This window comes from Mirounga angustirostris, unplaced genomic scaffold (assembly GCF_029215605.1).
Source record: "Mirounga angustirostris isolate CCGP_5_RB_7025 unplaced genomic scaffold, mMirAng1.0.hap1 SCAF_1, whole genome shotgun sequence".
In the NCBI taxonomy this organism is placed as follows: Eukaryota; Metazoa; Chordata; class Mammalia; order Carnivora; family Phocidae; genus Mirounga; species Mirounga angustirostris.
Window position 1 is genome coordinate 56,916,424 of NW_026991709.1, and position 14,319 is coordinate 56,930,742.

The 14,319-nt window shown below is 42.3% G+C and overlaps 2 protein-coding genes across 2 annotated transcripts in view; one reads left to right on the forward strand and one right to left on the reverse strand.

Annotated features, from left to right (window-relative positions):
• CD96 (CD96 molecule) overlaps positions 1-14,319 on the forward strand; it is an 87,874-nt gene that overhangs the window by 38,536 nt on the left and 35,019 nt on the right. Inside the window, exons 5-7 of the mRNA XM_064588141.1 lie at positions 825-880; positions 11,873-11,963; positions 13,953-14,141. Of these exons, the coding sequence (XP_064444211.1) occupies positions 825-880; positions 11,873-11,963; positions 13,953-14,141 (336 nt within the window). The remainder of the gene's footprint in view (positions 1-824; positions 881-11,872; positions 11,964-13,952; positions 14,142-14,319) is intronic.
• ZBED2 (zinc finger BED-type containing 2) lies at positions 5,869-8,342 on the reverse strand. Its single transcript, XM_045902832.3, has 2 exons — positions 8,235-8,342; positions 5,869-7,995 (listed from the first exon to the last, which is right to left on the reverse strand). Exon 2 carries the CDS (start codon positions 7,196-7,198, stop codon positions 6,545-6,547), a length of 654 nt encoding a protein of 217 aa, XP_045758788.1. The 5' UTR covers positions 7,199-7,995; positions 8,235-8,342; the 3' UTR covers positions 5,869-6,544.

Here is a 14,319-nt window from a genome sequence, read left to right on the forward strand (position 1 = left end):
CCATCTGTTATCTCCATTAGCTCTCTAGACTTCCAGTTTGCCCTACTTGTGGACTAAGTGTGCTCGCATAAATCCTTAGGAGGGACTCATTAGGTATGCCCAACGAGAGGCCTTCAACAAGTAGAAGCAAGTGCCAAGTGGATGTAGCAGTGACAGCCCCTGTGACAGGCTTACCGTTTCTCCACTGGTTCATAGACGGCTCTGTCTGCCGTCAAGAACTGACTTGAAACCACTTCAGTTCAACATAATGTACTCAATGTCTATTTTGTGCTGGGCACTGCTAAGTGCTAGAGATGGAGAGATGAATGAAACAGCCTGGCTTCTAGGCACTTACAGTCTAGCAGGACATCAAAATCACTGAAATATTCTCTGACTTTCTAAGGTCTGTATTTTCCATGAAAATGTAAATTTCTTAAGGACAGTGAAGTTGAGGGGCGCCTGGGTGGCTCAGTCGTTAAGCGTCTGCCTTCAGCTCAGGTCATGATCCCAGGGTCCTGGGCTAGAGCCCCGTATCGGGCTCCCTCCTTAGCGGGGGGCCTGCTTCTCCCTCTCTCACTCCCCCTGTTTGTGTTCCCTCTCTTGCTGTCTCTCTCTGTCAAATAAATAAAATCTTAAAAAAAAAAAAAAAAAGACAGTGAAGTTGATCTGTCCACCTTTGTTTCTATGTATCTAGCATACTGCTGGGTGCATGGTGGGTGTTTAATAAATATTTGATGAATGATGAATTTTACATGTACGCGTACACACACACACACACACACACACACTAGTGGCCAGGTCAGATGACAGTCAGTGCCACTAACTATGTTTTATTTGCCTTTAAGCTAAGCCAGAAATCCCCACGATTGTGGAAAATAACTCTACGGATGTCTTGAGAGAGGTGAGTCACATTGAAACCTTTGATAATCTATAGTATAATATGCCAAGATGTGTTGTGTTGCATCATTGTCCAGAATGTTTTCTCAAAGGACCTTATTCCTTGGCCCTCAGTCAATTGATTTCTGGTGAAGAAGGGAAGCTGAGTTGATCCTAGAAACCAAATGGGAATCCTTACTTCCTGACTTTGGGCTCTTAGGACATGTGATCTGTAATCCTTAGTCCTTAAATTTTCTGGAAAAATAGTCTCAATAGTTTCAGTTTCTCCTTAATAAAAACTGGAGAAGATAGGGAAAGAAAAGTAGGACAGAAAGTAGTGTGAATCCTGGTGTAAGAATGAGGCTTTTGTTCAGCTGCATTTAATTTGTTCTAGTCCATTTCCTATACCAGCTTTCCTATAGTTTTTATTTAGAAGTAACAAGAGGAAAGCTGCCCTTCTGTAACTCCTTCAGAACCCTGGCTATTTCTCAGGCAGTAGGAGAAGGGGCAGGTGGAAAAGGAAAGTAGTGTAGGGCTCTCTGACTTCAGTTTCTTGTTGATAGTTGATAGTTGACAGCCTCAAGTCACTGGGATCTGGGCTCACTTGCCAGCTCTTCTTGCTGGCTGTGACCTTGGGCAAATAACTTCAATCTTTGTGGTCAGTTTTTCTATCTCTGTGAAGAGGATAAGAAGGGTATCTGCATATTGTTGTTGTTCTTAAGAATTAAATGAAATAATGTATGGAAATTTCTTGGTATAAATATGGCAGATATTAAGCACTCAATGAACATTATGATTGTTGTTATATTGTTATTACTATTAGTGTTAATCAGCTATCTTGGGGCACTTTGACTTAATTCAAGCTTTTTAAAATCCCAAGTTATAAAATAAATATTCCCACGAATTCTCAAACATTTCTTGCTACATGAGATGAGAGAAAATTATACTCATATTCTAGTTTCTTCTAGTCCTACGAACACTAAATAACTTATAATTTCGGATCCTGCTGCATATCAGTCATTTAATTTGACAGCCGCATACAAATCATAGCTCAAACTCTGTGGGATGGTTTTAAATGAGAATATATTTGTGTCTTCTGTTGATTTTATGTATTAGTCTCTTAGATAATTGCTGTTGTAGTCCTGAGTATATAAAAAAGATTTAAAATTTTTTGTTCTTTCACAATTAATTCCAATTTTATTAGTGGACTTCATTTCAATAGTTTAAATAAAACAAACTAATGGCACAATGTCTGATAGGTGTTTTTGGTTCTTCTAAGGATTTCTTGAAGGTTCTTTATGCCAGTGTTTACAGGTAATAAGGACTCAATCCAGATACGGAATAAATCTATAAGATTGGATCCAAGAATTCCAGTTAAAAAGAAAAAGGACTTTCTCTTACACGTTATCACATTTCCTCTTCTGTATCCATGCTTACCTAGGCTCTGACTAGGAAAATCGGAGAACCTTCCTTCCTGGGGAATTAGTGAGTAATCTCTCGCCGACTCTACATAACCAGTGACAGGACATAGCTTGTCTGTGGATCTTTTAAGATTTTGCCAAACATTAGTAATTCTTTACCCTAATATTCTTAGAGTCCCCATTGTATTTTTAATAGCTTCTTAACTCTTCAAAGTCCTTTTACATGCTTTTATCGAGTCATGCTTTCATTGAGCCTCTGAAGAAGGTAGGGCATCAGTCATTTTACAGATGAGAAATTGGGGCCCAGAGAGTCTACACAACTGACTGAGTCACTAATAAAGGGCAGAGCAAGGATGAGAATTTAGCATGCCCCATTCCAGGCAGGATGGTATAATGAGAGGAGCCTATGGTTCAGGGGCAGAGAGAACTAATGTCGAATCCTAATTTGACCACTTCCTGGCTACATATCTTCATCCAGTAGTTCACCTCCACGAGTCTCAGCTAAGTCATCTAAAACTGAGATCAAGATTAATATTTCACAGGATTCTTAGGTGAATGAAATTTATGCACACTAATGGAGTACTTTGCACATAATAGATGTCTTGAGAATATTTCTTTCCTCCCACTATTTATCATTCACCTATTCTCTTTCTCCCATCCCTTCATCTGAATATACATTCATAAATCTCCTGTGTGATTGATTTTAGGAGATAGTATGAGATAATGAAAAAACAGAATATAGATTGTGGAATCCAATAGACCTGGGTCTGGATTCTCCTCCATCACTTATTAACTCTGGCCCCTGGGGCCTCGATTCCTTAGGTTCCTCATCCTTAGCTCTTCCTCATCAGGGACAATGATCCCAAACTCCCAAGAGTGATATAAAGATCAAATGAAAGAACATATGCGAAGTATCTACCATCTGGCATCCATAAGTGTTGGGTAATGGTAATTTCCAACCCCCCCTTCATTCCTTAGAAATTAACTAATTCAACATGTTCATATTGGATACCTACTATGTGCTGCATAGTCACTACACCAGCAGCCCTTGGTGTTAAAGTAATGGGGATTTGGTCAGTTATGAGTTATGTTTTCCAGCATTACTAAAGCGATAAAGTTTATGGTTAATTGGCTTTTCCTGAAAAATAGAAAAGCCCCCAAATTACCCTAACAATGATGCTTCTCAGGCTTTGACATGCCAGGGTTGTCCAAGGAGAGTGTCACACCTGTGGGTGTCATATTCTTGTGAGTTCCAGGGCAAGACTTCACCAGGACCCCAGCATGGTGCACAGCCTCGCCCCTGCAGCTGAGATGGAAAGGGAGTCTTTACTGAAACCACAGGGCCCCTTCATGTACCAGACTTTGTATTCCAAAAAAATATGTGGCCTAGAGAGCCATCAGCCCATAGCCCTGGCCCTGCATAACCCACTGTGAAGATGCAGCAAAAGAAGGTACAGAGAGAGGCATGAAAACTCCAGAGTTTACTCAATAGTTCGATCTTTCCACGAGCCACATGTCTCTATTGATGCCTCTTTTTATTTAACGCCATCATCTCTCTGGATCTCGTCCTTGTTACTCTCCACGTTTATGATGTTTGACAAAAGTTAGGTGAAAAAAAATATAAAAAGAACTACCTAACATGACACAGGAAACGAAAGTAGTTGGGGTTAAAATGCCTGAAAAGGGGGCGCCTGCATGGCTCAGTTGGTTAAGCATTAGACTCTTGATTACGGCTCAGGTCATGATCTCAGGGTCGTGGGATTGAGCCCTGTGTCAGGCTCCAAGCTCTGCTCTGCTTCTCTCCCTCTGCCCCTCCCCCACGCTCGTGCATGCTCTCTCTCTAAAATAAATAAATCTTAAAAAAAAAAAATGCCTGAAATGAAGAGAAGCTAAAATCGTAAGGGACATATGAAGCAGACACCATAATCTAAAACCACATATTACCATTCAGCAGTATAGCTCTGGTGGCTGTTTGCAGATTTTCATTGTTGCTGTTTATTTAATTGTGATTTTGCAAAGCCTGAAACTTTGTGGATTCTTTGTCCTTCTTAAATTCCATTTCAAATGTATGTGTGTGTGTGTTTAAGATTAGGTATTAGAGCTTCTTTTCCCCTTCCTTCCTTCCTTCCTTCCTTCCTTCCATCCTTCCATCTTATGACACAGTAAGGCTCTGATTTCCAGTGTCCAGCCATGGGACTCCCAGTGGCCATCTTCATTTGCAGTGGTGAGTCCCTGAGCTTTCACCGCAGCTGGAGAGGGCCCTAAAAATGGCACCATACCCCTTTGGGAATTCATATGGGAAGTGAAATCTCTAATATCAGGCAGTTTGCTAGAACAAAAAGGGAGATTATAAGCCTGCAGTACAGTCTGGGTTTTTCACAAGTTTGTGTTTGGACTTGTGCTTGTTCCACACACAGCTCACAGGGAAGACAAATGTGGCTGTTAGAGCTGCTGACAGTCTAAGAACAAGCGCTAAGAAGGAGCCACACACAGGTAAGGACGGAGCGAGGCAAGAAGCCATTATTATACCAGGATCCTGTCCGCTTTCTGGAAGGTTGATGCCCATAAAGGGCTTGGGCTTATTTACGAGACAATGAAAGACTGTGTTTATTAGCTCTTGTCTCCCCAGCTCCCACCACCCCTCACCCCATCCCCAACCCAGTAAAAACAAAAAATAAAAAACATTAGGTTCTAGAGGAGTCATTCAAAATAAAAGTCGCTCCAGCACAAAGGCCACAGTCCTTGCCAGTTGGTTTTCTTCTATTCCAGAGTGAACATATTAGGCATATTCTCAACAGCCCAGGGAATTGTTCTCTCTCTATAGACTATTAGGTTTCCTTTTTTCAAAGCATCTCTGAGTATTTTATTTTTTTAAAAGATTTTATTTATTCATTTGAGACACAGAGATACAGAGAGAGAGAGAGCATGAACAGGGAGAGAGGGAGAGGGAGAAGCAGGCTCCCCGCTGAGCCAGGAGCCTGATGCAGGGCTTGATCCCAGGACCCTGGGATCATGACCTGAGCCGAAGGCAGACGCTTAACCATCTGAGCCACCCAGGCACCCCATCTCTGAGTATTTTAAAATGAACATTAAAAAAAAAAAGAAAAAACAGGGAAGAATTGGCATGCAGCCAGCATCTCAAAGACAAGGATAAAATCCCAAAACTACTGCTCAAATGAATGAGTGGTCTGTCGGGACAAAACAAAAGCAACCTAAGTGTTAAAATTGACCTCAGAACCTAGGAAAATGTTCTCTGTCCTTCAGTCTCTCAGTCATGGTCTCTCATCTTTTCATGGTGAATTTTTGTTGGGGGGGGGGGTGGGAATCTGTCTCTCTTCTGTGTTCACACTTATTCTCTATCCCTTTTTCTTTTGGTTTTCTGCCTCTGTTCTTTATTTCTCCTTCCTCACCCCATCTCTCTACCTTTCTCTTTTCCTTCCTGAGTTTCTCTCATCTCTTCTTCATGAACTCCCTCTTTAACAGACCTTAATATGAAATTGGATTATATTTTTAAGTATTTATGAATAAGTTTCTATATCCTCTGTTCTTAATGTTTCATCCGAGTAAGTTGAAAAGTCTTTAATTCTCTCTGTGCTGATTACACATTACTGACGTATGTGTTAGGTTGTTGAAAAGACTTACAGGATTCAGACAGGTTCTGCTGGTGACACAGCTTTAATATGAGCAGGCAGTACAACACAGCACCAGTGGGAGAAAGACCTGCACTGGATGGGGCCTGAGATCTCAGGCGCAAGCTTCTATGTCCTTCCACAGCTGGGCCCCACAGAACAAGCTCTGTACCCAGTTCTTAACTCACCACCAGGATGTCTGCAAACACCTGGGCCCCAGGAAGCCTAAGCTCCACTCCTGGTGGGGTCTCTTAGAGTGAGCTGATCATGTAGGCACATTCCAGCCACCTGACCAGCCTCAACTGTCAGAACCCTCAGCTCCACCAAAACCAAGTGCAGAGCATAAATCCCGTTATTTTCACTCAGCAACATAGCAGGATAGTAGATTCTGCACCCAAACTCACAGACCCATGGTGGCAAAACAACCTTTATCTTCAGTTAATACATTTTGAAGTTTTGGTCAGGACAGCTTTAGGGACCCTGTAGGTAAGTGTTTGGTCAGTTGATACCTACTGAGATTAACTCATACTATGCACTCTTTCTCTTAAAAACACAAATCCTTTCTTTCTATTTATCCTAACGTGGCTCTTTGCTGTGAGCCTCAGTCTGTGTTTTCAGAATAGATACCTCCCAGGCTGATTACACAAAATGGAAGGGATGAGCCACGGCAAGCTGCTCTTGCTGTCTCTGACAGGCTTCCTTCTCAGCCCTCAGCTTCCACTTCATCTCCAGGATGGTCCTCTCTACCTCCTCCAGGGCTCGCTCTCGCCTTTCCACTGCCCTCTCCCGCCATTCCACTGCCCTCTCCCTCCTAAGCACCTCCTTTTCCCTTTGGCTGGCCCACAGAGCCAGGGCCCCCACCTGCTCCAGGAGCCGGGCCCAGTCGCCCTCGATACCCATGGGGAGTTGGGGCCCCTGGGGCCTCAGGTCCTTGCGCTGCCCCACCTGACCATGGCCAGTCTTCTCCAGCTCCTCTCTATGCATGCTCTTCAGATGTTTCCACAAGGCTGTGGTGCCCACATTCACCCCAGGGCCACGGCTCACCTGCCTGCCACACAGGCGGCAGGTGGCATATTGGTTGGGGTGGTGGCCAGCACGAACAGGGGCCAGGTGGAAATACTCCCATACCTCGGAAAACCGGGTGCCCTTGTTGTGGGGTGTAGGGGCAGGCATGGCGCTTGCGAAAGGGCCAACTAGTTCTCCCTTCTCACTTACTGCCTCTTCCTCCTTCATCTCTAGGTCTCTTTTTACCTTCATCTTGGTTCCCTCCTCTTCCTCCTCTTCCCGCCTCATCCTGTGTCCTCTTCTACAGCTTTCCTTGAGCCAGAAGTCTTAGCTGAACCACAGCTAAAGTGAAATGAGTAATTGGGAAGGGACTGTGGTAACTCTTGGGGATTCACAACAAAGGTCAAAGGCTGGCCACAACTGAGTGGTGTGAAGTTTCCACTTCACAGAGAGTCAGGGTGAGTCAGAGCCACATGAAATGGCCTCTGAGGCTCCCGTGTACATTCCCTCCAGGCCCCAGATATGTATTGATCCCTTCTTGTCTAGACCAGAAAGGCAAAGCAAATGAGTCCAGGAATCACAAAGAATTCAGTGTTCTCTACATTAAGTACCACCCCGAGTTTTTGAACATCGGAAATTTTAGGTTTTCTCTTGATTCCCTCCTGGCTGCTTCCACTGTTTCTGTGTCCTGGATGCCTATATATGGGTTTTGGAGGCTCCGAACCCTCGGGCTGCTCACGACGTCCAGGGCTGGGGCTTCACTGGCCTTCCTCAGAGTAGGGAGAAGCACGCCCCGGAGAGAGAGAGAGAGACGCTGATGGTGGGAGACACCCACACTTCCTGAGAACTGTCGCAACAGAGAGTCCAAACTCTGGGTAATAAAGTTCCCAGTGTAAGGTCAGTTTGGCCCTAGAGAGGTCCCTCTGGGGCTGAGATTCTAAGAATTCCGAACAGCAGGCTTAGCTGTTTTCAGCAGGAGGAACTGGCATGCAGAGAGGAGGGAGAGGTGGAGCACATCTCCACAGACTTGTCGCCCGACGGTCCTCAGCGAGTAGCTTACCCTGCACCTTCCCGTGCACCATCACCTGCAAAGCCAAGAGCCGATAAGACCTTCCCGACAGCCGCTTACTCCGGGGGCTTGCCTGATTCACCCCCATTGAAATAAATAGATGGACAATTAAATTACATTGTAAAAAATAGTCTGACATCTCTCTCTACTTTTTGGGATCATTTCTTAAGTAATGGAGAGCCTTGTTCGTCAAGCTTAGCAACCGCAAAGAGTTAGGAAACACTCCCACCCCCAGCCCTTCAAGTGGGTACTTACTTACGGGCAAGCAGGGCTCTGAAGGTGTGCCTGAGGCTCTGGTACTGGGTGAGGGCTCCTGCACGCTGTGGGTGGCCAGTAGCTGACTCCTGCCCCCAGGAGGAGGGCGCCTACAGTCCTGTTCCCTCCCACTTCCAGAGATGCCTCTTTTCCAAGTGGGTGTGTCCCTGCCTGCCCACACACAGATGCCAACTTTCTCTCCGCCCCCCTTCCACACCCCCGAAAAAAGAGGTTCCTGGCACAGGGCTGGTAATAAAATAGTAAGTCGAGCACCTACAAGTCTTAGTTCTGTTTCCAGATAACTCCATCATCTGGCCTCTTAAGCAAAGGAAAATATGGAAGGGGTGGGGGAAGGGTGAGATTTCAGCAGAGAAACCACAGGCCTCAACGACATCTGTGCTTTCAGATATCTTGTCCAATTGTCAGACCGTGAGTCTCAACATTGGGTTTGGAAACTATGGATGTTGTAAATACAGTCAGTGGAAAAGCCAAAGAACTTGCAGAAAAGGGAAGATTAAGTGAGAGGAAACCTCCCAAGTTTAAAGAAATATGACAAGTTGAGAGACAGATTTGAGGTTGCTTTTTATTATATTATGTAACTGGAATTAGAAAAGCTCAATCGCTATTGGCTTGTATTCTCAGTTGGAGTGAAATAAAAGAATAGTCACAGTTTAAGCAAAAATTTTATATTTACATAAATACTATATTTATATATATGTATATTTAGGAAGGAGAACCTACCAAGAGGAGACAGGAACATTTTGAAGAAGGTGTCTGTGGAAGAAAAATGCTTGAGTTATAGAAGAAAAGATAGAAATGACAGTAGAAAACAGACTGAAAGATAAATTTCAAGTGAAGAAAGAATGTTGAGAGGAAGAAAGACTCCAAATAGAAACGAAGAGTTGATAAGCAAATAGGGGAACTTTAAAAAAAAAGAAGATTCCTCTTTCTAAACTAAAAAGCTAAATGTTTTTTTAAATGGTTCTATGGAAAGCCCTTATGAAAAGGTTCTGCCCAAACTTAGGCAAACTGAATCTGGGCTAATTTACAAAATGGTCAGCATTTCAGTATTTCATCTGCGGAAAAAAGGAAAGGATCATTCTTACAGCCAGATGTGGACTCAATTTTCCTGACTCCTCAATCTCATCATGCTCCAGCCTCCCGCTGGCTTCCCTCTGCTGCCAGGACAACATGCCCAACTCACATGTCGGCCTACGAACCCTTTCCATCTATCCACCTTTGTGAATTCCCCACTATTTTCCACCACAGGCCACCTGTGGAGTCCAGGCCCATGTCTTCCCTGTCTGCAAAATATAACTCCATTCACTAAGTTATTCCCAGAGTTCACCCTTCTCTGCTCTCCTACAGAACTGCTCAAATACTTTTTGCCACTTACGACATCATTCTTCGTGCTATTGCGCATGTATTCCGTGTGTACTTAGAACAGTGTGTGTTGGAGAAACCAGTTCTTTGGCTTGGTCGTGAATGCGGCAGCCACACATTAAGTGAGTGAGTGATTCTGACTTCGCAACAGAGGGATGTGTGTGTGTACACTCGTGGGTGTGTCACACAGACTCTTGTCCATATTTACTTCATATATATATTTTTTTAGTTTAAGATGTTTTTCTTCTTACTCATTTGGAAGTTCCCGAACAGCAGTAGCTCTGCTTGCTCAGCAAAACCCTAAAAACTTAATGTTTCATAAGAGGTTTGACTTCAGTCTGAACTAGCTAAGTCTGTGGCTTTTCAATTTTAGAGAGACTGGGAGGGAGGAGTTCAGGACGAGAACCACATTCAGACACAAAAATCTTAGAACACAGTCTGGAGGTGGTAGAGAGTATTTGAAATCTGACTCACTCCATAAAATCTGAATTCAGAGAATCCACAGAGTTAAAGCTTTTTAATATTTTTTTTAGTTGACAAGAGATTTCTTCAGTAAGCATGTTGCCTTTATAAAATAATGGAACCCCTACTTATTCCTGATATTACCATATCATCATCTTATGGTGGGTTAACCGAGCATGGAGAAAATGAGTCATGGGAGTGGTTAAAGGTATTGGCATTAATAAAAACCTTTACCACTTTTTTTTTTTTTAACATTTCATTTCCTGTAACTCTTACATCCCTTCCTGGACCACCTGAAGATAAACATCAATCTTTGGCATTTTATTGGATTAAATAAATTGAACTCTCTTTTCTTTACTAAATAAGAACATATTATAGGGGACCTGGTTTTACTTTTGATTTTCCAGGACAAAAAGTGACATAATGTCATGGATCTGCATTGCTGATGCATGCACGTGTCCCCATTGTCAAGTGTGGAATGAGTGGAAAACCTGGCAGCTGCAGTGTTCACTACCTACCATTTTGGATTCCACAGATAGTCCCCTCCGAAAGTCTCATGATTTCCTTGGGCTTTTTGTAGGGATGTATGGGAGGGTGCTAAACTGCACCTCACTAAGACCTCACCAGAAAGATGCTACTTCAGCATCCTTAAATGTGGTTTTCAACTCTGCTCAGGACCAAACTCTTTGGGTATAACTAGTCTGTGGGGAAATTGGCACACCAAGTATTACATATAGTTCATTGTTCTTTACTAGTTAACTAGTGAATCCATCCATTGTGGAAAATATTTGAGAACTAAGAACCAGGGCTGGTTATATGTAAAATACATATATCTCTTGATGAGAAAACAGATAACTATGAATGGCATTATAATTTTGCAGTGTCTCAGATAAAATGATGAGGAACCAATAAGGATATTTTCACCAGGCTGTTGAAATAAACTATCATCTCAAAAAGAGCAAATATGGTATTGGAAATAAAACATAACTGACCCTACCTCTAAGCTTTCTGGCTTTGTAACATAAGCTACCTGTTCTGTCTCTTTCAGTTTCAGTTTCACATTGTTTCAGTACAATGTGTTTTACTAGGAAATACCTTGGACTGGGACTGGCGTAAGAGTTCCCAATTGTGCCATTAACTACATTCCACTCCCTTTAACCACCCTTGTGATTTGGTGCCTTGGTTTCCCCATCTGTCAAATGGCAATGATAAAGCATGTCCTATCTGCCCTATGGGATTTTTAAGATGATAAAATGAAAAATCAATTACATAAATTCTCTACAAGTCAAAAGTGAGATATTTACAATAATGGTTTCTGTGGTTGTTGCTATAAATAGTACTTTACATTATTTTGGAAGTGGAAACAACCAAAATGCATATGTCTTTTAGCTTTTAGTATAACAGAATATTCTTTTCTGGCCTCTGACTGTTAGAGCTTCTTCCATCTTTCTAGTCTTTGGCTTCCATTTAGTATTATTTTATTCTTCCTATATAGAGTTGTGATCTCCCTTCTCCAGAACCCAGAATCCAGACTTGCAACATTAGTCTAGTCCTAGATTCTTCATAGGTTAACCTATGATTCCAGCCATGAAATCATGACATCTCTGTAGGAGACAGCCTATTTGTAGCTCACATTTTCACATAACCTCTGAAAGGTAAACACAGCTTTGTTGAAAGTGGAGAAAATCGTTTCCTGCCAATTTGCCTCATGTGACAATTGGTGGGGATATAAGGGGTACCAGTTTCTTCTGAATTTGCAAATAAGCCTTTCTATGTTCTGCCTTCACCCCCAGAGAACATTTACCTGCTCCCAGAGGAATGTATTTCCCACAGCAAATCTCACGTGGTTTATAGAAGGAGGCTTTCCTCAAGGTGAAAAAGAAGGTAAGGAAATCAGTCAGTGGAAATGGGTTTGGCAAAGAAAGAAAGAAAACAAGGAAGAATAGAAATTGCCATTGCCCAAGTTGATCTTGGCATTTAAGGACAGTTCTAATTCCAAAACAAACATCATCTTGCCTACCAGATGGCATTTTCTGATACCGCATCTAGTGCCTCCAAGAGGATCAGTGTGGGTCACATTTCCCAGAATTAAGAAATACACCTGACTTTTTTTTTTTTTTAGGTTCATTTATTTTAGAGAGACAGAGAGAGAGTATGTGCGAGCAGGGGGAGGAATAGAGGGGAAGGAAGAGGGGAAGCAGATTCCCTGCTTGATCCCAGGACCCTGAGATCATGACCTGAGCCAAAACCAAGAGTCAGATGTTTAACCAACTGAGCCACCCAGGCGCCCCACACCTGACTTCTTTAACTCGCTTATAAATACTAATGTTTTATTCAACTGTTAGTAAAAGCAGATCTTTTATATGATGGCAAAAAAGTTTAACTCAACATACATTTATTAATAATTTCATTTAGTTCAAATAACTTAGCACCACTGCTTTAAGTCAAGAACCAAATACTTTCGACTTGTTCTTGTAAGGCTCTGAGTAGGGTGGGGTGGGGAAGGCTAGAGGAAGTATACATAAAGGACTGGGCTTTATGACAAGGAACTCCTCCAGGAGGATTGAAAATTCTTGGAGCAGGAACGCACATTGAGGCAAGCTCAGGTGAGAACATACAAAGCCGTATTTTTCATAGGTAGTGAACGGGCAGCACCTGCCAGAACAATCCCAGACATTCCCTGCCCAGGACAACAGCCCTTCTCCTTTCTCTTGAGTCATTTTTTTTTCTCAAAGCTCAATATGTTTTCAACAGTAACTGAGTCCCATAGCCCTTGCTACATTATTATTTTTAACTGATAAAATAAAAAGTTCATGTTGATGAACGATTGTATCGATCCACTTGATTCATTTTGAGACTGTTACTGGTTTTGTTATTCACTTAGAAAACAATTCACCCATAATAATGATTGATGCAATCCTGAAAATATCTCTTAAAGGTCATTATAGATATGTTCTCCTGTTAAGTAAGCCCTGGTTTGATGTGCTGGTTACCCTCCCAACGATGAGGCCAGACAGTGTGGTACAACTGCATTTAGTTATTACTTTGGCAAGTAACAACTTCAAAATTAGCATTTAGAGCCTGTAGTGTAAAAAAGCTATGAGATTTCAGAAAGTTCAGGCCTACAGTGACAGATGGTTTTAAATTAATTTCCTGCTACCATGTATGCTATTTGGAGATTGGACCAACAGGGGCAGTTAAACAGTTTCTATTTCTGAAGGAGACTCACAGGACCCAAAATGACAACGGTTATAAATCTCCAGCTTATTTCAGGAAAAAGATAAAATATAACAACACCATTAAAGTAAGGATATACATCTCATGTATAGATTTACAGCAAGGGGGGCAGGGAAATCAGGCAGGGGGCTCTCTGTAAAGGGCGGGGAGACGACCAACATGGCACAGAACAGCTCCGAAGTGGGGAGCCCAAAATGGAGTCTTGGTTGAGGTTGTTTTATATTTTACTTAGACATATTCCTGCTGTGTAGCCAGACTCGACAGCAGAGCCTTACCAGGTTCTAGCCCAGGTTAGGTGCAAATCATCAGTCTCACTGTTATCAATAAACAATGCTGGTGAATGAGGACAACCGGCCCCCAACCCGCTCAGACCCATGATCACAAATAAAACAATACTATTAATCAATACATTTTGTACCTTGACCATTGATCAATACCATGCAGGAGCTTGAGCAAAACAGTTTTGGTTAACAGTTTAGGCCTGCTGGAATAAACCCTCAGTGTGCAGAAGCTGTGGTTTGACCATTTTAGACTCTGTTACTGTAAACTGAACCATCCCCAGCCATGCCTTGACATCATTTTATGGCTCATAGAGAAATCGCTGGTGACTGATCTTATTCTGAATCTGTCCTGTAGGAATATACATTACTAATGAAGAGAGAAAAATCAAAGGTGGATTTTTGGAGCTGAAGTCTGTTTTGACAAGGGTGTATGGTAATAAACCAGCCCAATCAAATAACCTGACCATCTGGTGCATGGCCCTATCTCCAGTCCCCGGAAATAAAGTGTGGAACATCTCATCTGAAAAGATCACTTTTTCCTTGGGTGAGTTGTCTATTTAATAAGGTCAACCAGGGGTGGCCAAGACTGCCATAAGCTCAAAACACTTCTAATTAGAACAAATAGAACCACTCATTATTTCCATGGTATTTTAATCTCGGAAAACTCTTTACACAACTCAAAATTATTAAATTTCATACTATCAAAACTTTTTTGACAAAAC